Here is a 26,724-nt window from a genome sequence, read left to right as displayed (position 1 = left end):
AGAACCTACCTAATAGAAGTGCCAAAAAGGGGAAAAAAACAACCTAAAAGAATTTCCCTGTAACAAGTTCCATGCAATTGACACTGCCCGCTCAGAACTTTTTCTGGCTCCCCTCCTCACCTGCTGAGCTCCTTCTGCATATCCAGCATCCATTGGTTTCACTCACGCACATGGAACAGTGGTGGCCGCAGTTGAGAACACGAGGCCACTGTGTGGTCTTTATGATCTAGGCGCAGGTGGGATTTGATCTGAAGTGTTTGCGGTTCCTCTTCCTTAGAATGTGGCATATCTGAAATGTTTTACATGCACAGCACAGGATTACCCTGCTTTCTTGCTACAGCCATTTGCACTTTTATTATACTGTTACATAATAAGTTAATGTCTGATGAAATTTTTCTTTGAGTACGGAAAACAGACATTGCCTTTATATCCTTTCAGTATTCTTTTCCCTCCAATTCTAGAACTTCTCAGGTAAAATCTCAGGCCACATGAGTCTAACACCTCTGCGGAAGAAACAGTCTTTGTGGGTTTTTATGTGCTTGGTTTTTTCCTTCTCTAAGAGGCCCTGTGTTCTTCCTCCTGCCTCCCCCTCCCGCTCAGGTGCTATTTTACCTTGAGTTTGTAGTCTCCTTTTGGAAGACGGTCCAGATGACGACTGAAGTGCTGCTTCGTCTTGAATGGTAACAGCACTCCTACCATCACAGCGTATAAGTAGGACTCAAATCGACTTCTGGCTGTGTCGCCATTTTGGTGTTAAAATACAGGTTGATTATTTTCCTCTCTCTTTCTTAAGCAATACTTTGCAGGTACTCCCTCTTCGGAAGCCAGGAAGTATTTTCAGAAGCATAGACCTCCAGGGACTCTTATTTACATCTAGACATACATAAAAATAAATGCTGTTTTTTAAAGATCTATGACTACTTAACAAAACAATAAAAAGGAAGCCCTGGGTGTGTGTGAGGTGAATCTGCAATGTGTGTGAGACGCGTAGAATCCCCACATAGTTTAGCAAAGGCAGAGCACGATGTCAAGTAATTTTAATATGGCCTAAGGAACTGTAAGAAGCGAACTGAAGAAGGAACTGATTTTAGATTAAAAATGTCATTTAGAAACAAAACAACAGATGCCTAACAGACCTCCTGTGCTTAAGTTATAACAGGATAAAAATCTGAATGAGTGGAAGGACTTCTGTGCATGGATTCTGCAAATTCCTTCTACAGTTTAAGCCCCTTATTTAACAGAGGTCTAATACTGAATGCTTCACCCTTTGGGAAACCTCGTTGGTGATCTCTTCTGAGGGCTGCAGAGACCAGGGAGCCGGTGCTGAGTTGTGCAGTGAATGAAGACACAGGCAGCTGGTTATGAATGCTTGTGTAATTCAGGGGATAACTTGGAGCCATGAAAAGCACAAAAAACTGGTTTGGCTGTCCCAACGGCTGGTGGCAGTAGGGCTGAGGTAGGCTCACTCATGACCAGGAGTGGGGTGTGTGTGTATGCATGCATGTGCGTGTGTGCACACTGATCTGCAGTCACATTGTTGACGCTCTTGTGTGCTCTAGGTCCCACAGCCTGAGGCCCAGGAGCATTTGGGAGGGTGGAGGTGACCTGCCCTATTTGCGTTGTTTTCACGGTAAATTGAAATGTATTACTGGGAATGGTGGAATGGGTTAGTATGTATAATTAAACTATACGGAGTGCCCGTTAAGTCTGGAAATAGAGATATATTAAGTGTATTGAAATCTCATATTAACAAACCATTTATTATGTATGTCTCTGTTCCTAGGCCTTGTGGCCACCTGTATATTTAAATATTTTGAATGCTCATTAATAGCCAAGGCTTAATATTAATGCAGGAGAACACTGGTTGGAGTTTTATCCCTGTCTTGTGATTCCTTGGGTGTGAGTTTGGGACAGGAATGAAGTTACCAAAACATGAGTAATACAAGGCAAGGGTATGGGGCTTGAAATACCCAGTCTTGGCAGTCATTTTCCCAGTAACCGGGGGTGGTTGAGCTTAATTATGAACTTCAAAATATTTTTTGTACTTAAGAGCTTTTATATACTGAAAAATGCCTTGATATGTATTCACATAAATGGTGCTAAAATGTGGTACCCCTTACTGGACCCGCCGCAGTCCACAGTCGTGTTGGTTACTTCTGGGTATTTCCATATGGGAACTAAGCCAAATGAATGTATTAAGCGAGCTTCCTTCTCATTTTCATTGTTTTTATAAAAAGGTTTTGGAACTGTTAACCGCATTTTAGCAGCTTCTAACTCTGTGTTGTGGATTTGGAGAGGTTAACAACCCACCTTCGACCCCTGGCGACTGTTTCCCTTCCCTGTCGGCTCAGCTGTGAAGGGAGAGCAGCTGGGAACACGCGGTGTGAACCTGGTGCCGCTCGGCTTGGCTTGTTTAGCAAAGTGTCCTCTGTTTACACTGTAAAATGTCAGCATTTGTCAAAAAATGTCGCCCGCTCTGAAGAACACGCCCCCGAGGCTCCGGTCAGTTTGGGGCCTTGCTTCCCGCCTGCAGCTGCAGCTGGACCCCTGGCTCACGGGGGCGTGAGTTTCCTCTGTGACTTATTGAGTCTCTTGTTTGCACTGTCAGAGGCTGGGCGACTCGGGGCTTTGCTGTTGATCCCCTTTAGCAAACCCAGCCGTTGAGGATTGTAAAAATAAATAACTAAAAATAAACTTAGAAAATAAAAACTCAGAAGCCTGGCTGTGTTGCTGTGGTTAAATGCTTGCCTTTGAGGACTTTGGGAGATTTGAGTTCAATGTTTTAACTTTCCAGCATCCCTGACACGGCCTGTGATGCCCGATGACTTTACAGTGCTGAACCCATAGTAAGGGCTCTAACAACACCTGGGTGCATAGTTCTGGATTTTGGTCTGGATTCAATACCAGTCCCACCATCCACTCTTAGGGGGAGCTCAGCTCGTTTATCAACCTCCCTACCTCTCAGTCTTCATCTCCACCACGCAGTCTGTCTTGGGTGGTGGTGGGGGGGGGGAGTGAAATGCAAGCCCTCATCAGAGGCTTTGGGGAAGATCCCCTAGGCCTGCTAGGCAGGGCCGCAGCTGCATCCCAGACGCAGCCTTGCCATGTGTTTGCCGAGGAGAGGCCTGCGGTGTGTGCAGTGTTCTTAGGTGTTCACCAGCCATTCAGAGCGTTGGAAATGCTCCCCGAAGTGTGATAGCAGGAACGTGAGTGTACTGCCTCTGAATGAGACCACCACTGAAGGAAGTTAATAATTCGAAGATAGGGGAAGACAGTGGGTTCTCAAAGGTATTCTTGGGGATAGAGAATGAAGTTTGAGCCAGGAGAGACCTACCTTGAAGAACTGAGTCTGGGCGTCTTTCTAAAATGCTGCTGGGCTTCTGAAGCCCATTGGTTAGAAGTTGGGCATCCACCAGAGAGCAGTGCCAGGTTGGTAATGGGCATCAGGAAGACCTTCCTGTGATAAACAGCAACAACAGACTTCCTCCTCCATTGCCCCATTCAGCTGGGTTGTGGTGCCCTCCTTGTGTCCAAGGGCAGTGTTTCTGGCATTTCTCCATGGCTTCCCCTACCTTAGGAATTGTAGAGGAAAACAGGGACCCAGGCTGTGGGTCCTAGAGAAGCCCTTAGGGATATTTTTTACAACCATCAAATGATCAAGAAAATGCCACCGCGTTATGTGTTGTAAAATGAGAGTGTATTCATATAGTACATTCCCACTCACCATCTCTGTCTTGCTTGAAACCTTCTGGGCATTCTTTCTGCAGGTTCTCTAAATCGTTTGTCTCTCCTCCCCACTCCTACCCTCACCTCTAGTCTGGCTCATTGCGAGTGGCCTGGTCATGACTTTCTGGGTCTAGAGGGTTGATTCCAGACTCTGGCCCCCAGCACAGCCCCAGAGAGGTAGACCAGGTTTGGCCCTTGGGTGGAAAAGCCCTGGGTGACGCCCTACCCCTCAGCTCCCAGGAGCCAAGTGAGATTTTCCTGCCCCTCCCTCCACGAGCCTGTAGCCCAGCCTTCTGCCCTCACAAGACGGCTGAGAGGTTTGGTGACAGTGGTGCTGCCACTTTGCGTTCACTGCTACGCTGTAGAATATTTATTACAGCCTACGAAGGTGCCTTCCACATACTCCTCCAGCTCCATCTCCCCAAATGAAGACTAGAATGCAGTTTATGGCAGATAAAATGCTGTCATGATATCTATGCTGTGCTGTTCAAAATATCGGAGAGAATGCTGAGAAAATCAAAAGCAAACACACTACAGTGGTTGGTTTATGGATGCGGAGATCACATCCTAATTGTGTTAGGTGGTGACGAACTATGATAGAAGGTTTCAAAAAAGTCTGTAAAACCCTTGTCTAATTCACACCATTGAGTATTTCCAATTCTCACAATTATAAGTGATGCTATAATGAGCTGCCTTCTTCATGAATCTTTTTACACATCTCTAAATTGAACATTTTAAGTCTCTTGAAACATATTTGCAAACTACTCTCCAAAAAAGTTGCAGAAGTTTCATTTTCACCAACGTACTGGAGTGCCTGCTTCATTGTCCCCTAGGTGACACTGGGGGTAATTTAATTTGGAAAGAATAAAACATGGAACGAGAGAAAGACATCCAGTTTTAACTGACTTTTGATTCTAGTAATGGTGAACATTTCTCCTAGGTATTTATCGGTTGCTTGTATTTCTTTCCTGTGTTGCTTTTTCCTGTTCTTTTGCCCATGACATCAGTCTCTTTGCCTAGTTGAGTGTGTGCTTGAAACGTCTTGTCAAATTGTCCTCTGAAGAGGTCCCTTTGGTTGACATTCCCCCCGGAGAGCAGGAGTACCCTTTCCTCAGGCCTTTGCCATCACTGAGCTCTATCAAACTTTTTGATCTTTGCTGAGTTGATAGTTGGACTTTCAATTTCCATTCCTTTCCTTGAGCAGGGCTACTTCCTTTGTAGCAGTCAGTCAAGGGTCATTTTCTGGGAGCCATCTGCTGTTGTCTCTTGCCCATCTGTTACAGTTTCTAACTAGACTGTCGAGTGTCAGAATACTCTTGGTTCCTCTGTGGATTTCACAAGGCGATTTAGGGATGGGAACATCGAGAAGGGAAGGCCGACAGAGGGGCTGTCAGATGCGTGTCACACACTTTTGGTTGCAAGTGACAAGAACTGGCTCAGGTTATCTTAGTTTGTGGAGATCTTGACCTTCCGTGATGAAAAAGGGGTGATGGGTCGGCCCCAAAGTCTAGTGGTTAAGTGGTTAAGTGCACCTTCTGCCCAGCCACTTTGGTGGCCTGGAGTTTGCCGGTTCAGATCCTGGGCTTGGACCTACACACTGCTCATCAAGCCATGCTGTGGTGGCATCCCACATAGAAGAACTGGAATGACTTGCAGCTAGGATATACAACTGAACTGGGGGGCTTTGGGGAGAAAAAAAAAAAGGAAGATTGGCAACAGATGTTAGCTCAGGGCCAATGTTCCTCACAAACAAAGCACACCTTAAAAATAAAGAGGGGGTGAGATGAGAAGGCTGCAGGAAGGAGGGCCATTGTGCAGGTGACCTAGGCTCAGAGCGTGTTCATGGGGGAAGGTGTGAATGTTCCATTCATTCACCGAAGAGTGCCTGCTCTGGGCACACCCAGTTCTACACTTGTGGATGCAAGGATGAGCTGGGCTAGCCTCTCCTCTCTGTCCCTCCCTGTCCCTCCCAGGCTCTCTCCAACTCTCCCCAGCCTTCACAGAGGTCACTTGCATGTGTCACAGATGAGCTGAACTGGCATGACTTCAGGGCTAGAATCACAAAGCAGCTTTGTCTTCCCCTGTTGAAGATATAGTCAATGGGAGGAGTTCCTCCCCTGCCTCTGGATGAAAACTCAACTCAGGGCGTCCCATGACTTTTCTGAGCACCCTTGGATAGTAAAGAGAACTTACAGTCATTTGAACTTGCCAGATGCTATTCCAATTTGGAAATCGGAATATCCCATCTTGTGTAAGAATCGAAGCTATGATTAATCGCCAGCTGCCCCATCTGGCCCTAGTTGTTGCCGGGGAAGGAGGAAGGGAGGGAGGGCGGAGGGAGCACAGATCTCCCCTGGAGAGGCTGTCCTAACCTGGCCTCACTCCCTGGCCTGGCCAGGACTTCTCATTCTCTCCTTGTGTGGGTTACTTGCAAGGATCTTTGGAGACCCCCATGCCCCCCGGCTCCTAACCCCGGCTCAGGGCCTCCCATTGGCAGTTTCCTTGATGTGCCTAACGCTCTGTCCTCTGACCCTCCCTTCCTCCTTTGCAGCTCCTGGAAATCCAGTTACCTCCGGCTTATTTCTTCTAAGCCCTGTTTACCCCTCAGGACCTAAGAGGACTCCTTGGTCAGTTTGTTGGTCTGTGTGGCCCAGGTCTGGTCCACAGGAGAGACCTGTGCACCTTCTGCCCAGCCAAACTTGGCCTGTGCCAGCCAGCCCGTCTCCCCGTCCTGCGGCTCTCTCTCCTGTCAGATTTGACAGCCATCCACCGAGTCCCCACCACTGCAAAGGCCCATTTCAAGCTCTAAGTGTCTCCTGAAGAGCACTACCACTAGGCTTAAGGTGTCGAGGGACCCACACACATGTGCACACACCCCTGAGGACGACAGGGGCTCAGTGTAGATCTCTGCAAAGAAACCATCTCTACAGATACTCTTTTTAAAATATCTACTCTTGGTCCTTTTATGCCCTGCTGGTGGGTGAGGGACGAAAGGGGTAACAAGTTTCTGAATGGGACCAGGTGTTAAGACACCTGGAGCAGGAGGCTGGGGCATCATTAGGAATCCCCATTTTTTGTTGTTACTTCTCTTTGGGTGTTAGCATCCTCTTTCTGGCTGGGCCCTTGTTTACTACATGTAGCCCAGGCTCAGCCTGGTGCACACCCAAGTAAGTGTAGGCTCCTCCTTGCAGCAACCCAACAACTAGATGAGAGGAAGGGCCAGCCTGGAAAAGCAGGGTGAGGTAGGGTGGGGAGGAGGTGGTCAGGCTGCTGGGAATGGTTGTGCAGATTGTGCCCTGCAAAACTCTAGATGTCATGCACATCGTAGTCCAGGGGGCACACAGGAGCTTGGAGAAGGAAAGCCATTTTGGAGGCTTCTGTAACATGCAGGCTCTAGGTGATCAGGAGCACCTGAGGTGAGCCAGTGGGACTAAAGAGGATGCAGAGGAAGGGACAGAAGTGAGAGATACTAGGAGGGTTAGTGACTTGGGTTAGTGACTTGATTGAGGGAGAGGCGGGACATGGAGTAGGTTTCTGGGTGGGTGATAATGTGATTCTTCCCCTCAGGAGAAAGCATGGGAGGGAGTAGGGAAGAAGTGTGCAGGATGGGCCTTAAGGCCAAGGCCCCTCTGGGGCCCCTCTGAGGGCGTGTTTGGAGGTGACTGATCTGAAGCTCTGGAACAAGTCATGGCTGGAAAAGCAGCCCCGGGGATCGCCACTGTGTGTTTGGAATTGGAAACAGGCCCAGACTGGATCACTGGGGAGCATGTAGAACTGGATTCCAAAGTTAGGATCAGGCCTAGGGTGTGGGAGCCATTTTTATTCTTTTCCAAAGAAAGTGGAATTAAATAGCATTGAGCAACACAGTTGTAGGGTGAGGAAGGATGCTGAAATCTGGGTGGTGGCAGCATTTGGGGGAAAGGTGAAGAATGGAGCTGAGTTAGGACGTGGTGCTGCCAAGTGTGGGGAGACAGTGCTTTTTGTTTTTTTGGTGGGGAAGATTGTCACTGAGCTAACATCTGTTGCCAATCTTCCTCTTTTTGCTCGAGGAAGATTGTCGCTGAGCTAACATCTGTGCCAGTCTTCCTCTATTTTGTATGTGGGATGCTGCCACAGCATGGCTTGATGAACAATGTGTAGCTCCACACCTGGGATCTGAACCCGTGAACTCTGGGCTGCCGAAGCAGAGAAAGTGAACTTAACCACTGTGCCACCGGGCCGGCCCCAAGAAATAGCTTTTTGACCCTGTCATGCATGAACTTGCAAGCATCTGTCCTCACAGCAGCAAGGCCCGGGGCTGGGGGAGCTGGCACAACCAGGTTTCCTCGGCCACTTGCCTTCATAGCAAGAGAGCTTTTTACATGAATCAGATGAAAGAACTTTAGGTGTGTGGTGTAATGTAAGGTTTGATAGTTATTGTATTTGTTCATGCTATTTTGGTCTTTGGATTCAAGAATTCTGAACCTAAGATAAGACTAGCCTTTATCTAGTCTTGTAATGGTCACAGATTTGTTGGCTGAGCCTAGCAGACATGCACCTCCATCTTCACGCACTGCCGTCGATGACTGGAAATCCTGATGTCGCAGTAGATTAGAACTAGAGAAGATCTCGAGCAGAGGAAGCTGATCCAGAGGAATCCATAACTTGCCTGGCTCACAGCTAATCAGCAGCAGAGACAGAATGAGGACTCACCGCTCCTGTTTTTCTTTTTTCCCTTTTGTGCAAAGACTAGTGTATTGAACTGTGAAATTAACATGGTATTTACTGGCTTGCGTTGTCCAGGTAAGAAAACTGGAGCTTCTTGGGGACAGAATTAGAAATATAAGCAATGCCAACCTTCCCTCCACCCCAGGGTTGTCTTCAATAGTGTTGAGAAAGAAAACTCAGAAGAGAGAGCGTAGTTTTCTCCATGATATTAACCTAAAAACCAGTTATCCAAGACTGTACCTAAACTACCGCTCACACGATAAACTTTTGGAAGTTTACTCCCATTGTCTCGGGGGTGTGAGTGGGTGGTTTGGGACAATTTATAGATAGGCAAAGACATAGAGGCAGATGTTTCAAAACCAGGAACCAGCTCACAGTTGACTTTAACATCCTCTTGATTGGAAGTCCTCAGCCCTCATAAGTGAAGACAAGTGTGCACACTAAAGTCCTCTGCAGTGGGTGGGGTGGGGTGGAGTGGGGCAGGGGGAGGTGGGCAGGCTGCCAGAAATGGTTGTACACATTGTGCCCTTCAAGACTCTAGGAGGTGTCATTTACATCATAGTCCAGAGGAACACACGAGCCTGGGGAAGGGAAAACGTGTTGGAGGCTTCTGTAGCATCCAGTCCTAGGTGACAGGAGCATCTGAGCAGATGGATGCAGAGGGAGGCAGGGATGTGAGAGACACTAGGAGGGAGAACCGATGGGGGTTAGAGGGACCCCAGCGGCGGGGGATGGCGGTGCCACGCAGTAAGTTTCTGGGTGGATGATAAAGTGATTCATCTGGGATGTCAGGAGGAAGCATGACCGGGTGCAGATCTGTCCCCCCGTGGTAGGACTGCTCCCCATGGGGAGCATTAATGGAGCTTGGGCCAGCACAGCTCCACATCCTGACATTATCACCAGGCAGCAAGACATGCCATGTCTCAGGTGTTGTGGGTGGAAAGATGACCTCTGAGACTTCAAAAACGTGGTACTATTCGAGGCAGGAAAAGGGAAGCATGGTCGAGGTGGCGCTGAGATCTGGGATTTCAGCTCAAAGACATGTAGTAAAGCAGTAAAGAAGAAAACAGGCGATCCCAAGCAAGTCTGTCAAATGCTTACACCCTTGTTGATTACAGGTTTGTCATGAAACACTTTCTCCATATAATCTCTCAAAGGAGGTTAAAGAAAACGAGAGCTATCGTTCTTTGAGGTGAAGACGTTACGTTTTAAAGGAGAGTAATGCTTTTCACAAAAAGACCGATAAGAACAAGAATCTCTTAGATGTGGGCAGGAGGGGTTTTCAGGTTCTGCTGCTCTCACTTTCCTAACGCCTGTCTAAGTTCGGTATCCCCATTCTAGAAGGGCCATAGAGAAGTTCCGCTTCAGAGAAGTACTTTCAATATTACTGTAGTTACGGGAAGTAAAAATTCATTTTACTACAGAAAGTTTGAAGAAATAGGTCATATTTAAATAAGACAGGGAGTTTAGAGATATAGCCCAGTAATGAGAGGTTTTTGCTACCAAGGCAAAGGGCGAAATTTAATGTCTCGTACGTTTGACAAAAAAAGGGAAATTGTAGTCAGAATTAGGAAATCACATAATTTGGGAGGTGTAAACAGACTAATGTTTAGAAGAAGAAAATCAAGAAGCTAAAAGCAATCTCAATCGTATGCCAACTCTTTAAGCTTTACTTAAAGTAAAACTAGCATGTGAAAGCCATTTGACAATATAGGAGCACAAATCCCCCCTAAAGAAACAAAAAAGAAAAACATATATAAATGCTCTTAACAATGCAAAAACTTAACATCTATGAAATACATACACAGCACTTGTTTAAATGCAACATATATTTTCTATTGACCTCTGCAGTCAGTTTTAATCAAAGGTGCACAAATATTTTAAAGTGACTGGTTTCAACAGTTTAAATTAAACCCATAGTTTTGATGTGAGACTAAAAAGCCTGTAAACTGACAGCCACAGCACTTGTAGAATAATGACTCCCAGTAGACTTAATTTTGTTGGAAAAAAAAATTCTGGATCACTGCTAATGTTCGGATCTGAAATGAAGAATGAGGTAATTTTATATTTCCATTGCAGGAGCCTGTACTGTGTTCTAAATCCCAGATCATACGTAGAATGTAGGGCCAGGAAGGAGCCTTGGCAATAAGGGCCTAAGCCTTTCATTGTACACGTGAGGCCGGGGACGTGAGAGTGACACGGGAGGTCGTGCTGTGGGCCCACCACCTCCAGCACAGAAGCTCTCCTTAACTGAATGAGTGTAGGCTTGTCGGTGTTGAACAGCATCTCTGCGCAGCTCTGTCAGGATTTCTGAAGCTCTGTACTAGCTCCTTGGTCATTCCAGCTTTAGATATTTGCCCTCTCAATACATCACTAAACAAACCAAACCTATCATAGACCCAAGGAGCTGTGTATTTGCCCCCACAAGCCTTGTGGATGTGGCACCCCTAGGGGTATAGTCCTGCTTGCTGGTGACAGTCCATGCTGTGGGTGCTGAGTGACTGATGTTGATGTGTACCTTGTCCCTCCTTTGACCAGCATGGTTTGAGTGTCACCTTCAGTAGCAGGTTCATCCAAACTGTGGGTCCCCCATGTTCACAGCCCCACGCTCCAGGGAACCAGAGTCCTCCTGGCCATAATCTTTCCCACTCCAAAGGCACCATTTCTTGTCCCTGGTTCATAGTTGGAGAACATCTGCCTCTAAATCTTAGAGTAACAACCAATCTCCGTATGTGGCTGAATTTCCATGAAGCCATAGGGCAAACAGTCCAACCATTGTTAGCTGGTCTCTCTTCACCTCCCCGCTTCTTTAACCTAAGGAAACTTCACTGAGACGTCTGGAGAGAGAAAGGGTTCCCGGCTCTTGTGCGCTTTTGTTTATGTATACAGATTGTAGAAGCCGATGTTGTCTTGTTAGTAAAGTGCACTTGGTTACATAACCTAACGTAAACAGACAGACCATATAAGACACTGTGTGCTGAATCTGGGTGTAGCCGACAGCCGTCTTATTATAAAAGTGCATATATCTTAGGCAGCCTATTTAGAGACCCTGGTTGACTGCAGATGAAGCAGAGAAAAAAAATTCTTCTGGAACCACTTGGACTTGGCAAAGATGATTAAAAACAATAATGACTTAGGAAGCCCACCTTTGGTTCTCTTCTTTGCAGAGGCTGCAGCAGTTAATAGTTCTAACCTCCCCTCTTGAGAAGAAAATGAAGTCTTAAATCAAGGTCTCACCATCTCCTTTTCATTATTTTTCCCTTTTGAGATCAGACAGTAATCTCTATAATTTGTTATACTTTTTCTGACTCCCTGAGCGGGGTTTGGGTTATTTTGATGACACAATACAATGTCTATCATTTTGAACATTTGTGTAGTTAGTTTTAGACATTTAGCCTTTAAAAGGGCAGGGAGGAGGGCCTTTCCGTCCGTCTGATTCTCTCTACATCCTGTTTTATGTGTGGTTAGATCAGCTGATGAGTCATGTGATGTTTTGCTGCTTCAAATGACAGAAATAGAGACTCAAAATAACCACACAGAGGAGCATCTCGAATGTTTACCAAACATGTTGCTCAAAAACACGATTTCCTATGGTTCAAATGCTTTTTATGAAAGAGCTGTGTGAGGGCCGTGTGAGAGGGTGGCTGTCCAGAGAGGGGGCGGGGCGGCTGGTTTCAGGAAGCGGCTGCAGGTCTAACATGGAGGGCTCAACACTACAAATTGCCACGTCTTATAAAGCCCTGCTCATTGCAGGACTTGGAACATAAAAGGCCCCGTTTCCTGGACTGCGCATTACTTGACTGATGAAGAGTCGTCCAAGTTCAGAGGTCAGCTCACCTGCAAAGTAAGAGGCCAGAAACCCTGGCTGCTCGGTGCATGTGCTGTCCTGGGCACTGGTCTGCTTAGAGATTTCCACAAGTAAAAAGATTCTTAAATACAAGAAAATATTTCTCAAGGGAATGCATTTTAATTACAACAATATAAATACTTCCTATTTTGCAACACACGCTCTCACTCTCCCTCCCACTCCAGTTTGAAAAAAAAAAAATCCAGTCTTTAAATTGAGGTGTTTCTAGAAACTAAGGGTACGAAGAAAGTTGCTCTCTCCCTGCCCCTTCCTTCCAGAAGAAAAGACCCCCAAAGGACGAACAATTAAGAGCGTAGGGAGCTATGGACTTTTTTCACTTCTTACTCTCAATGTATCATTGAATAACTTCTCTGTTATTTGGGAGATGTGATTATCCCAACCCCAAGAGAGAGCCCAAAAAGGCTGCTTATGAGGACCACAGAGCTGGCCCCTGGTTGGGACGTGCCCTGGAGTCTGGAAACTCAGCCCAGCTTGATGGAGCTGGTCTAGGGTGGAGCCCCAGGGCCTCCGGCCTCCTGGACCTCCCACCCTTTGCCCCTCCCAAGCTTATTTATTGGGAGGACGCAAAGAGTGAAAAATGAAATGCATTTACTACCATAACGAAGCCTACTTGGCCCCATCCAATATATCCTAAACCAACACTACAAGTTTCCATTTCTGAGTGTACTGGCCATCCATGGAACCCACCAGCTAGTGCTAAAACACAGAACACAGACACAAACACGAGACAGAGAAGAGGACTTTTGGGACAAGACATGCTCAAGGCAGGTGGCAAGGGGACGTGCCTGGCTTCCACCCAGTGATGTAAACCAGCGGCCTTCTGTGTCTAAATTAAAGAATCCCAAACAGGTGAGGGGTTGCGGCCGACATGCCAACCTCTTGCACACGCCCTGAGCCCCGTGGCCGGCAGATCCATCCCTAGCATGATTTTTCCGGAGCAAGCCTTGCCTGGTTCTTTCTCCTCAATTCTTGGGTATCTCGCTGATGCCCAGCACCACGGAGATCCCACTAATTGGAGGCAGAGCACACGGCAGCTGCACGTTTAGAATGACCTTGCACATGCCCCTCTAAAAAGCAGAGGCCACAGAAGGAGCTCTGAGCTGGGCTTGCGCAGAGAAAACCCTCAACATAGAAAGACTGCTTTGAGCTGCCCAAACCCACTTCTCAGCATTTAAATTAAAATCATCTTTCTGCCCCTGGAGTTTCAGATTCTGTTTGTCTACAAGCAATCACTCCACATTGGGAAAGTCACGTCTGAGCTTTTCATGGTCCTTGACATGAGACTCTCGCAGGCACGGTGCCCTTCTAAATATATCTACCAGCTGAGCGACTTGCAATAAAAAAGAAACCTGTGTTGGGGGGAACGTTTCTTTGGTTGGCAAAGTCAAAGGAGCGCCCCTCCTTACTCTGAAAAGTGGGAAGGAGGAGGGTCCTCCCCACCCCCCCCCCCTTTTAGCATCCTTTCCCAGCCGTGTTGGTTAGAACAGATGCAGGAGACTCTGCCAGTGACAGGTTTTCCTTTAGATGTTAAGGTGTGTTTGTTAGGCCGTGACTTAAGCAGCCCAGGTGAAGGAACTGTGTGAGGGATGGTGTGCTTCAAGGAAAGTTCTGGATTCTGGACATGTCCTGCACAATCCCAGCTCCACTGTGGTCTGGGTCTGCGTTCTCTGAAACTCTCAGGAAATACTGTGGCCCGTGAATCTTTAACACCGACGGTGTCTCTGAAGTTATAATGACATATTCTAGTTGCATAATGAAGAGTCTAGTTGGCCTTGCCCTGATTTAGAGGGATAACAATTGCCTTTTTCAATTTGCTCTTTAAGCTCCAGCCCCGCAAGTATGAAATAGTCACACGTGTTAAAAAATACTGCTGTTGTTTAATTTTCTAATCATGTACTTTAAAAAAGCTGATACAATTAGATTTTTTCCCCCATCTTCTCAGATCTGCCCCTGAAACCACCTCAAAACTATGCATCTTAATTTTCAGCACTCATATATTTGGAGGAGAAAATGCTCAGAGGAAACACGGGGGGATCTGTCCCCATGGTGGGCACACCCAAGGGTCCCTGGGTGTCCAGAAATGTGAATGCAACCTCGTGATGTTCATGGCTGACTTTCTGCCCTTACAGTCTTTTTCTATGAGGAGCAATATGATGACACAGCACTGAAAACAATAAACATAAAAACTTGCCTTTTTCTTTCTTTTTTTGCCCTTCCAGCATATAGTTCCATTCTTACTATTGTCCGCAGCGGCTGACCCATTTATACCCATTACCCATAATGAAAAATAGTTCTCTCGTCATTTACTGATCCTTACATTTATATACAAACGACAGACTGTAGAATGGCCTGCAAATAAGATACAATGTTCATCGGTACAATACGTTTCAACCTTTCAACCGCAGGTAGGATGAGCACACGAGCAATCCCTGTATTGTATTAGAGACATTTTATTGAAAATGCGAAAAATAGGAAATGTATTATAGCCTAAAATAAATTACATAACATATACAGTACATATTTATATCTTTAAAATATTTTTGTTTTTAGGTTCTTTCAGTCTAGGATTTTTACTAAATCAAGAATTTAGTGAACCGTGTCCATAATTTTTTAAAGAAAAAACCCGCTTTCCAAAACTTAGAAAAATATACTGCACTAAATGGATTTCAAATGTGTCATTTCAGGGAATATCACATAGTGACTTTGCTCTCGTTTATAAAATGTCTTGCTTTGTCGTGTGGCATGAGAGGGGAGTACCGAAGTACACTCTGGATTACCTGTACCGCATGGTTATGACTAAGAACGGCAGACCAGGTGATAAATCTACTTCAAAAGTTACGATACGGCGACCTGGCGTTAGAATGCTAGATTATGACTTAAAGCTTCAGTTCACTTTAAAAACTAAAATGTAAAGTTAGAATGCTCCATTTCACTTGCTCTAGTGCCATCTTCAGGAAAGGTGAGTGAAGAACAAGCCTTCAGGGGAAGTCATGCCGAAGGATGCTGAGGTTTGGAGATGCGCTTTTGCGACAACTTTAAAAAGTTAGCTCGAGTATGTATACAGCAGGGCATGGAAAGTGAGCGCTCGCTCAAATCTAGGAAAACGGGAGGCGAGATGAAATGCTAGCGTTCGATCGTGTCTGTGAGCTACTCCCATGGCATCTCAAAACCTTCCTACAGGAGATTCTTTCCATCCACCTGTCCAGCGCGTTCACAAATCCGTTCCTCAGTGTGAACGGCCACTTCGGGCTGCAGCCTGTCGCTGACCCACTACACGTGGGTAGGAGACAGTTTATGACTCCAGGGTGGAAGGCCACCAGGGTTACATCTCTTTGTACAGTCATGTCACCGGGAAGCTGATCAAAGAAAGCTGAGTTGATTCTTAAGAGACGCAAAGGGACCGGGTAAAGTCTGTGGCCTGCTGGGCAGTGGTGGCCGAGGGGCGATGGACAGCACAGCCTAGTCCTTTGGTTCCAAGTGGAGATTGTCCGAGGGAGGAGGAGACAACCTGGACTACGAGGCAGCGATGTCTTTTGGGATTTCATGAAGCGGGGGGCATGAAGTCAATTGTTTTGTTTGTTTTTACAAAGCAATGGCAAAGACCATTTTTTAGGTCTCCACGTCAGTGTGAGCATACCCAGTATGCCAGAGAGTTTACCTGAAACCTTTAGATCAAGGCCTCTTTCATTACCAAAACCAAAACGAAACCAAAAACGGAACAAAACACGACGGGACAGGAGATGCTGCTGAAGTGCCATCTCAATGTCCCTGCAGAGCCCAGGCGTCCCGTGCCTTATTCGTTCTCCTCTCTCATTTCCACGATGTCTGTCCCCTCCTCTGCTGGAGGTATGTCCGTCATCGCCGAGTCTTCCCCCTCAGCGGCTGTCTCGTTCTCCATCTTCTTTTTCTAGACCAAAGAAGACTCATCAGCATGGGGCTGTGACAGAGACACAGCACAGCTGGAGCCAAGAGCAGGGAGAGGTCCCGAGGGTCTCAGGGGACCCCTGCAGACTTGGGTCTTGTTTATGGTTGGGGGGACCCCACTGAGGCTGCATTCCCTTCAGTTTGTTCAGCAGATTCCCTTCAGTTTGTTACTCGGGCGCCAGCCCTGTGCCTCGCATTGTGCTAGGCACTTTGGGGGATCCCGTCTCCTGCCCGGACAACCCTCCCCGGGCCTCTGGAAGGCATGGTGGGCTGATGGAAACCTGCTCCTGCCCGAGGACACCACTTCCCTACAGCCCCTTCCAGCAGTGGCTGTGCTCTCCCCACCACTCCCCACCCACCTCCTCAGGCCATGCGCATTCCTTGGGATCTCATGTCTTCGAGTATTCCTCTCCTCTGGTCCAGCCCCAGGTTTGCTGTCATCCCCCACCACCTCCCTGCTTGTCGCCTGTCCTAATTCCTCGTGACTGCACTGCCATGTTGCCTGCCTTGCAATAACTGGCCTCTCCATGCCTTGACTTCTTCTCCTTTGGGAATCAGGTTCTCCAGCGCCACCCCCGCTGCTCATGGGCTCCCTGGAGACCTTGTCAGTATCAACACCTCAGCACCACGGACAGGCCCGCTTCAGGGATACCATCCTCCACCTCCCACCGCCGCCATCTGGCCCCTCCCTCGAGGACTCTGTCCCCACAATGCATGGACCGTCTGGTCCCCCACCCCTCTTTCATCACCTTAAATGAAAGGCTCAATAATTATAACCCCTTCCTTGCCCCTCTTTTTTTAAATCATATTTGCCAGGCAAAACCCTGACCTTGGTTAGGTCCAAATCCACCCACTTCAGTGTGCACCCCCTTCACCCCGGCCGCCACAGGTCGGGGAGCCCACAGTGGTGCACCCCAGAGATCCATCCTTGGACCCCTTTTCTTCTCTATCCCACCCACTGTCTGGTTAATCTCACTCCTCCTCTGCTGATGAACAATGTCAGATGCATCTCCTGCTCCCTGAGTATTCCTAATCTCAGAAAGAAAATAAATATAGTCCCCAATAATGAGATAACCCTGCAGGATAAACTAATTACATGCTAACTGGTATGGGGTATGTAAATACTGTGTGTGTGTGGTGGGGGGTTAGGAAAGGCTTCCTGGAGTGGGGTGGCACCTGGGGCAGAAGGGGGACAGCATTTGCAGAGGCAAAGAATGGAGAGAGGGTGTCCTGATCACCCAGCATTTTCTAGATTGGTTACCTGTTAGTGATAAAGTCTGAGTTTTTAAGGACTGAGGGGAAGAATTTAGTTGCAGGGAGAATCACCTTTATAGGGTTTTCTCACATGGTCAAAACTATTATTTAGTTTCTCCATTTTTTAATTCTCTAGAGGCAACAGTAGCAGGCAGGACTGTAGACATGTATCCTTTCACTTGTCTCCCCTGAGAAATACGACTGCCTTTGGAAGCAAGGCAGAGTGTAAGGAATAACCTACATGATAACATAATAAGGGATCCCCTTGGTATTAACCTGACTGAGTGAGGGCTGAGCAACTCTGGCTGTGAGGGTTGCTCATGCACAGAAGGGGCTGTGGAGTCATGGTGAGCAGTGTGGGTCCAGCTGAAGGACGGGATGAATGTGAGGTGTCACCACCACCGCCCCCTGCTGGGGCCCCTTAGGGAGCCACTCAGGTTTTCCCACACCTGGGAAGGGGCTTTGCAGCCATGGCAGGTGTGCGGTTCTGTCGCCACGTCTCACCTGCTTCCGATAGACGTAGCACGCTGCTATGGCGACCATGGTAGATTCTCCCACAAACCCTGCGAGGAGGGAGCCCACGCCCAGGGTGGCTCCATGTACCCTGGGGATGAGAATGCAAAGGCCATTTGTCTGTTAAAGTCACAAATAGAGTCAAAACCCAGCCAAAACCCAGGAAAGGTGCAGACAACAAAGGGACCAGACAATCTCATTCGAGATCTACTGGTAAAGGCTGCACCTAATAAATGGTCCACCTGTGTGGGGAGGGGGCCTGGACTCTGAGCCGAGTGTCTCCCATGCACCCCCAGGTCTCAGCTCAGCTCCCAGGAGACTAGGAGCTCCTGAGGACAAGGGCAACACCCTTTCTCCCTTTTAGTTTTCACCTTCCCATACCTGCCAGGCCTAGAAGGTGCTCAGTGAATATCGTGTATGGGCATGACCTTGAAAGTACTCTTCTAGAATGGGTCTCAACAGCCTCCCACCTAGTGCGTGCCCAGGCAGAGAAGCAAGACATCATTCTGCATTTCTAATTCTAGATATGCTCGAGGATCTCACAGGAAGAAGCAGATTTAAACTTTTGGACAGAGTACTCAGGTGTCAGAAGGACCCACAGCCCCAAACCCCCCGATGACATACCCCAGGTAGGGCAGGACCACGAGGCTGGTGATGAGGACGATGATGCGCAGCACAGAGCTGGGGGCCAGGACAAAGGTCTTCTTCAGGGTCATCAGCCACCCAGTGAGATGGGCCCTCACGGTGACTGAGGGGAGAGCAAAGGGCTTATCAGCAACGTCCTGCTTCTCCCCATCCTGCAGCCCCTGGGGCCCTGGGCAGCACATCAGAGGGGCAGCCGGCTGGGACCCAGGCCTTGCTGCTGCTGCTCTGGGCTTGTCACCTTATCTTCCTGCCAGGGCGCCTGGTCCCTGCTTCTGGACCTGTCCCCACCTCAGCTCCTGCCTCATCACAGCCCTTAGCATCTAGATGGCAGCTTGTGGCAGCTTCCTTTCTCCACTCTGACTGCCATCTCCCAGGGTGACTGCCATCTCCCAGGTGGCCCTGGCTTGCTCCTGGGACACTCCTGTCCACTCCCACCACCTCCACCCCCAGCCTCAAGGTCTATCATTCCTCCTAGAAGAGAAAACTCAGAGAAAGGCGATCAAGGTTGATTCTGGGTGAGGAGAAAAGCTGGACCGGAAGCCAGGTCTTTCCCACCGACAGCCTGGGGGAGGCAAGGAGACTCGAGGCGTCAGTGAAGAAAAGGGAGCTGCTCTTGTTTCACTTCCTGTATTTCCTCCCCGGACAGCAGTCATCTCCCTCTCTCCTTCCCCTCATCGTGCCCACCCCTGTGTTGATATGTGGATATTTCACAAAGACCTCTCAAAGCCTTCCCTGTCCCCGGCTCCCCATCCTGATTTGTGAACCATAGGAGGGCGGGGCAAAGGAGGGGCTCGACGGATGCGTGTGAATTACTGAGTGACTCTGCTTTTGGGAGGCACTGACGCCCTGTTAGCAGGAAGTGCCCTGAATGTTTAGATGCCATCTGACATCCAAAGGCGTTTAAAGAAGCCTGAGGCCTGGTCTTTTATCCCATGTGGCAAAGGCCTTTGGGGGGGAGGAAGTGCTTACTCCTGGGGTAAAAACTCCTGTCCATGGTGCATTTGGAGGAGAATCTGCTGTCTTCTTGGTCTAACAGTGTGCGCTGCGTGCCCCAGCGTTGAAGCATGGTATTTAAGAGGCACAGATACATGCTTGGGTTTGGCCGAGGGTGAGGGTGCACAGGGGGGTTGCTAATCTGATTGGCCCAAACCCAGCAGGCTGCAAAGACACATGGGGCCCGGTGGCTGTCTGGAAGTCCTTAGTCTGACCGGTGAGGAAGTGGAGTGGAGAGGAGATTAAAGGCGAGTCCCATCCTAGTCCTAGCTGGAGACCTCTGTGGCCTCCAGCCCCTCCTTGAGTCGAGTCTCGGGAATGAACGACACGTGCCTTAATTTCCAGCAAGTGCAGCCTTCCCTAGGTGGTGTCACTTCCAAAGCTTGGCTCCCCCAGAGTCCCCCCGACAAAGACCAGACACCACCCTGTGGCTGTGATCTTCTGTTCCTCCATTTCTGCCACAGCTGGGAAGGGGACCCCTGAGAGACCCAGCCTCCAGCAATGCTCGGTGTCTAAAAGCAGGGGTGGCTGTGGCCCGACTCAGAGACAGCATGGGGCTGGCGGGTGCGCCATTGGCCTGGCCTCGGTTGGCTCCACGGCCCATTTCTTAACCTAATTGTGGCTTTGTCGATTCTGCCTCCTCAGCTGAATGATTTAGTGGATTGTTTTGGCAATAACATTTTGAATAGGCAACAACATGCACTTGGTACAGAATGTAAAAGGTGCAAAGGGAATCCAGTACAAAGGTCCTGCTCCCAGGCCTGACCCCCAGGCCCTGGTCCTGCCTTCCAGAGGCAACCACTGTTGGTGAGTTACTTCTAGAAACAGTACGTAGACATGCAAGCACTTACTATGAACTTATATAAATAAACATCATATACAGATATACATATATATGTGCGATATATTTATTATAGAAAAGACCAAATAGAGATCAACTATTTGGCAGCCACCTCATTCTTGTGCGGTCTACCTCATACTACTGTATCAGTTTGGGAATTTTCAAACTGGCTTCTATTCTGGCGATGGGCATTTTCCTCTCTGGCCATCTGCCACCCGGCCTCAACTCTGCCCCGGACCCTGCTTTTCTCCATCAGTCCTTCTCCTTTGTACATCTCAAGGCTTTAGCAGTCTACTTTCTTTCTTTCTTTTTTTTTTCATTTTACTTTGAATTTACTTTAAATCAACATACCACAAAATTGACTTTTGAGTGTACAGTTCTAAGAGTTTTAGTACAGGCACAGATTGTGTAACTACCACCCCAATGAGGATACAGAACAGTCCTATTGCCCCTTAAAACTTCTCATGCTATTCCCTTGGGTCTACTTTCTTTTTGCTGTGTTTGCAACTGCTGTCCTTTAAGAAACAAATCAGGCCTGTTTGATTCGTTTCTTGAACTTAACAACCAACTGGATAGAGTCTTTGCATCTTTCTAAGCCACTGTGAAAATTTTACATTTTTCTTTGGGACATGATTGCAAACATTTCCAAAGAAAGAACATTGAATCGGGCGTGAGGGTCAACAGGAATTTTTCTTTCATTCTGTTTTTCTTTACCTGGAACCGGGAAGAAGGAGAAGATACGCAAGGGGACGACACAGAGTTCTGCGAAGGCGAAGTCCACTCCAATGATGTCTATCAAGATTTTCTCGGAAACGTTGGGGGTCCAGAACATCACAAAACAGAGCTGGGGGGAGAAAGACCGTTGGCAGGTTGTTAGGAAAAGGCATAAATGAGTGAAATGAGAAAGTCAGGTGTTACGTGACCCCGAGGAGCTAGAAGGGAGGGCAAACCTGCCCAGTCTGGTGGTGGCACACCTGTCCTCGAGCTGCCACCGTCCTGCTCTGCTCTCACTTGCCCAGCCCCAGCCCATCTGCCACGTGTGCCCCAAAGGGACCCCGGCAGTGGGGCAGATGTGGCAGTCTTCTGAGTGGGTAACTGGCCCAGGGAGACAGACCAATGTGCTCTCATGGAAGGCTTAACTAGACTGCTAAACAGCTCAGTCAGTTCAGGGTGAACATGTTTCTTAATGTAATGTTTACAGCTTGAACCAAATAATAAAAAGTGACCAGAAAGCAATTAGAGGTATGCAGAACCACACTGAATCAGCACATCTCATGAAAAAGGAAATAGTAATACTTAGATTAATTACAGGTCTAGTGAAGAGAATTAGAGACAATAGCCACAAAATTTGGAACGTTGGAAAGCAGATGAACAAGTGGTCAACTGACTAAACATACAAGAAAATGGAATCTTAAACGGACAGGGGAAAGTGGAGCCGTCTCCTGCCCTTCCCATCTGCACAGATCAGGGAAGGTGGGGGTGAAGGCTGGGCCAAAAGCAGGCTGGTGGAAAGTCTAACCAGTCAGCAATCCGTCCACAGTTCTCCTCACACAGCAGGTGACTGTGTCTCCTCGAACTGGGGAGTTTAGTCTCTGGATAAGGTAACAGTTGAGGGCAGAGTTACTGCACAGAAAACAGAGGGATTAAGGGAAGGGTGACATATCTAAGGGCCCAGCCATCTTTCTCTATTCGGCTCCCAGAACACAGGAAACCAGTTGAGTCCCCACCAGGCAGGAGACCCAGAGTGGTCTCTGAGGAATCTGACCAGCCCAAGAGAGAAGACCCAACATTCCTAAATCTAGAGGATCCTAATGAGGTGGCCCAACCCGACCAGCCATCAGTGAGGCCCCCAAGGGATAAGCCTCACCCACGTGTGCACAGCTGCCCACCGACTTCTAGTGCCTCACCTATAACAATGAGGAGACAACCAGGGATCACCAGACTTAGGGAGGCCTTTAAGATGAAGAGGCTAAAACAAACAAAGAGTGAAAAAGCTTGAAGGAAACACAGACAATGCAGAGAGAGAGAGAGAGAAAACTTTTTCCCATTGATTTCTCAGAGTGATGGCAGAAGATACCGCATCCATGAAATAAGAACTGAAGGGAAATGTTATAAAAAGACATTTAAAGGACAAGAAAGTACTTCTAGGAATTAAAAAGATTAAATCAGAAATGAAAACTTCACTAAATAACAGTAAGATAAAGTTGAGGAAATCTACAACACAGATGGAGCAGAAAGACAAAGATATGGGAAGTGTATGAGAATGGATTTAAAAACTATAAATAAAGGACCAGTCTAGGAGGTCCAACATTCAAATAATAGGAGTTCCAGAAAGAGAGAACAGTGAAAATCTGAGAGCTGAAAGATATGAGTTTTAAGACTGAAATGGTCTATCATATGGACATGGCATAGTGGATGAAAAAAGACCCAATGGGCATGGTGTTGAACAATGCTGGGGGCAGAAACAAGATTCTAAGAGCTCCCAGCTTTAGACAGCTAGAAAGCCAGCACTGAGAGATGACATGGAGCAATAGTTTAGGAGGGAAAATGATTCCTATCCTAGTACTCAAAACCAAACTGTCAATCAAGTGTGTTTAGAAAAAAACATCTTCAGATGGTCAAGGCCTCAACACTTTTTAAGATGCCATTGTGGGTATAACTCTGCCAAAGCAAGGGAGTCAGAGGAAGAGAAAGGAAGATATAGGATCGATCATGAGAAAAATGCACAGGGAATTCCTGGGATAGGAGTAAGGGGAGATCCTGGGAGGGCCAGGACAGGCCCCCTGGTCGGCTGATCCACACTGGAGCTGGTCTGAAGGCTCTGCAGGACAATACTTTGAGAAGCTGAACCAGACAGGATACCTAACGTGTTTGAACACATGAAAGAGGATTTCCGCAATGGAGGGAACATGTGGGAAAAAATTAGTGGTAAGTACACAGACGCTAAAAAAATTATAATTAAGACAATGATTAAGTCCATGGAAAATGAAACATTGTTTAAGAAAGGAAGGGAATCAGGGCTCAGCTGTGAGAGTTACCATAGTCAGAATCCATCACGAGTTGAAGAGGGGACTCCCGGAGCAGGGAAAGGAGAGAGGGCAGGTCGGGAGAGCAGCTATTATTGCTAACAATCTCAGAAAACTGACTTTTTAAACTTTGTGCGTGTGTAATTGATTAAAAAACCCCGAATTTAAAAATATAATGATACTGCTTTGGAAGAGAATGTTACAAACATGCAGTTTTATCAAATATTTCTCTCCTTCTCTTAAGATGCAAGTGACTCTTCTCTGAAATGAAAGTGCATACATTACAGAATGAATTACAGTCATGTAAAAACAGAATGCTGAAATTTTAGAATATACCATCCTTTAGGCTTTGGGTCAATTATGTTTCATGGAATTTGGCTGCTCCTATTTACTATGTCATGTTGAAATATTTTCAAAAATACCTTGGAGGATCTATTACAAATAGGTTTCACTTTATAAATGTGATGGAGCTTTTATTCTATCATATATTTTTCAGACTCTGGGAGCAGTATCCCACTGGTTTTCAAAAATGACCTGACACCAGTACTCACATCCCATCTTTGGCATGAAGGGAAAAATATTTCCTTAGCTCTAGCAACTTGGTGCTCAGAGACTTTATTAGCTAGTGGCCTGGACAAGTGGCCCTGTCATCTTTTCCCATTGCAAACCTGCCCGTTTGAAATGGTGAGGCATCACTCATGCCTACAGCCCAGGTATGGTGGCAATTTCATATTACGACTTTAGAACAGTACTGAGCGTGGCAATGGGACACAATGCATTTCCCAGACAGATCGATCATCCCTCCTTCCAAATATTTTCCATAGCAGTAAAACTAAAGAAAGAAGATAAGCAAGCACTGTCCCAAATCTGGTCTTGACTGGGGCCTTCGGACCTATGTAGGGTAAGTCATGCTGTGTTTCCTCAATGGCTGGAGTGAGATGCCTCGGCCACATTCCTCTAAAAACTGAAGCTTCCAGGAGAATCACTGGCCTGCTTATTTATTGTGTAGCCAGCGATGATCTGAATGTTGAGATATGCCTCATGCTGCCGATCTCTCTGTGCTTTGCAAAATACACTGTAAAATGGCTTTTAAATTACAACAAACCAAGGATGAGGAGAGTGTAATTGCATGTCAGACAGGATGGTGCAAGCTGGCGAAGCCAGGTAATTCTTCCCTCAGGCTTCTCCGAGTGGATAATGTTCACCTGGAGAGCTTTCCCTGCCTTGGAGGAGACGATCGGTGACCTCGGGAGGAGGGAGTCTAATCTGAGGACACAATGATAGTGAGCCGCCCAAATCATTGAGACAATTTCATAGATATCAAATCAATTAACTGGGGTGGGTGAACACAGTTATGGTCCCTTGAAAACGAAACGTTCAGTTTCGGTGGATCTCTACTAGAGCTTCCCAGGAGGGAGGCTCAATATTCCATTTCTGGAATTCCACAGTATGGTTTGCCTTGGTACCACTACACCACTCTGTTCTCTATCTGCTGTCTGTGCCAAGCAGACCCTAAATGCTCCAGGCAAGGCCACAGGCCACTGAGGAGCTCCTCCAGAGTCTTCAGCCACACACACCTAGAACCTAGACTGGGTCTTCTAGAACAACGAAACTGGAAGCTGTCAGTCTAGTCTGGGGCTTGAGCAGTCACAGGGAACGTGAGGGAAGGAATACTGTAAGTATGGAAGCTTCCTTTCTTCTTCTCCCTGAAGTCTCTGAATTCGATTCTTTGCCTTTGCCATGCTTCCAGTATGAAAATACTCCTTGCCTTGCAGCAAGTTCCGAAAAAAGTGACTATTCCTCGCATTGCCCAGAAAGGAATCCATGCAACGTAGAAGGAGGTACAGTGTTGGTTAAGAGCTGCAATACCTATTTGCAGGCTGACTTTCCCAAAGAAAAGTGCTGAGCCCTAGCATAATAATCAGACCCAATTTAACCAGTCTGTTTCAGAAAACAAGAAGCTTTAGAAGTTAAGTTAACACAGAATATGCAGGAAAAGTGTCATCTAATGAGTTCACCCAGCATAGTCTTGACTCAGAACTTGCCCTCCCAGTTGACCACAACATGCTGTGTTCTTCAAATATTTGCAGAGCCTAATGATGCTGACTTTTCCAAACCAGGACACAAACCTAATAAACTACTGACAATGAACATGATTTGTTCCTCGGAGCAGCTGCAGGGTTGGGTTTTCTACTGCAGAGCCTGCTGTCAATATTATCTCATTAGGAAGCAACTAGCAAAATAGAACCACCCACTCGGTGCCCAGATCTTGGTTTTTCTATTTATTCTCCAATAAAAGGAACCAGGGCTTCTTGGAGAAATGGCTCATTCTAGGACTAGGGCAGGAAATCTACAAGATGATCAGCCTGAAGTAATATGTCAGAGGATACAGGAGCCCAGCAGAAAGAGCTCCCAATGGCCAAAGCTGGAACAACTTGAGCTACAAAATAAATAATGTAGTATTGAATTATCACCCACAGTATACAATAAATACCCTTGAGTTCACACTGACATAAATAAACAAATAGGGAGAAATCTCTTGCATAGAATTCCAACTAATTTATGTAGATACTCCCGTCTCAGGGAGGTGGAACATGCCTCCCCACTCCTGAAGTGTGGGCTGGCCACAGTAACTTCCTGCCAAAGAGAGCACAGTATGGAAAGGGGGAAAAGTACCTTTATGGCATAGAAACCTGGCAAATATCATCTCGGCCAGGTGATCAAGGTCAACATGATCAATGATAAGGCATGTTCATGGCATTACTCTTGACAAGACGTGAGGAGAATGGTACTTTACCTATGTGGTCTTCCTCCCCCAAATCCATAAGCCCAGCCTAACCATGAGAAAAACTCAGACAAACCCAAACTGAGGGACATTCTATATAATACCTAACCAGTATTCCTTAAAACTGGCAAGACCACAAAAACAAGCGAAGTCTGAGAAACTCTCCAAGAACAGAGGTGGCAAAGGAGACAGGATGATTGACTGTAATATGTAATGTGGATGGGATTCTAGCACAGAAGCAGGACATGGGGAAAAAGCTAGTGAAATCTGAATAAACTACGGAGTTTAGTTCACAGTAATGTAACAGCATTGGTTCTGCAGTTGTGACAAATGGACCAGAGTAAAGGAAGATGTGAGTGAGGGGTGAAGGGTGTGTGGGAACTCTGCGCTATCTTCAGTGTTTCTGCAAATCTAAAATAATTCTAAAACAAAAAGGTTATTT

General features: G+C 47.0%; 1 protein-coding gene across 2 annotated transcripts in view; it reads right to left on the bottom strand.

Annotated features, from left to right (window-relative positions):
- Window positions 1-14,735: 14,735 nt before the first annotated feature.
- Window positions 14,736-26,724, bottom strand: part of ANKH (ANKH inorganic pyrophosphate transport regulator) — a 139,664-nt gene continuing 127,675 nt past the window's right edge. For both annotated transcript variants that reach the window (XM_001499859.7, XM_070246025.1), the window contains exons 9-12: window positions 21,186-21,315; window positions 18,617-18,740; window positions 17,984-18,083; window positions 14,736-16,208 (exon numbers count right to left, since the gene is read on the bottom strand). In XM_001499859.7, the coding sequence (XP_001499909.3) occupies window positions 16,095-16,208; window positions 17,984-18,083; window positions 18,617-18,740; window positions 21,186-21,315 (468 nt within the window). In that variant the 3' untranslated portion in view covers window positions 14,736-16,094. The remainder of the gene's footprint in view (window positions 16,209-17,983; window positions 18,084-18,616; window positions 18,741-21,185; window positions 21,316-26,724) is intronic.

Source organism: Equus caballus, chromosome 21, assembly GCF_041296265.1.
Source record: "Equus caballus isolate H_3958 breed thoroughbred chromosome 21, TB-T2T, whole genome shotgun sequence".
NCBI classification, from domain to species: domain Eukaryota; kingdom Metazoa; phylum Chordata; class Mammalia; order Perissodactyla; family Equidae; genus Equus; species Equus caballus.
Note: the sequence above shows the minus strand (reverse complement) of the source record. Positions and strands in the feature narration are given on the sequence as shown.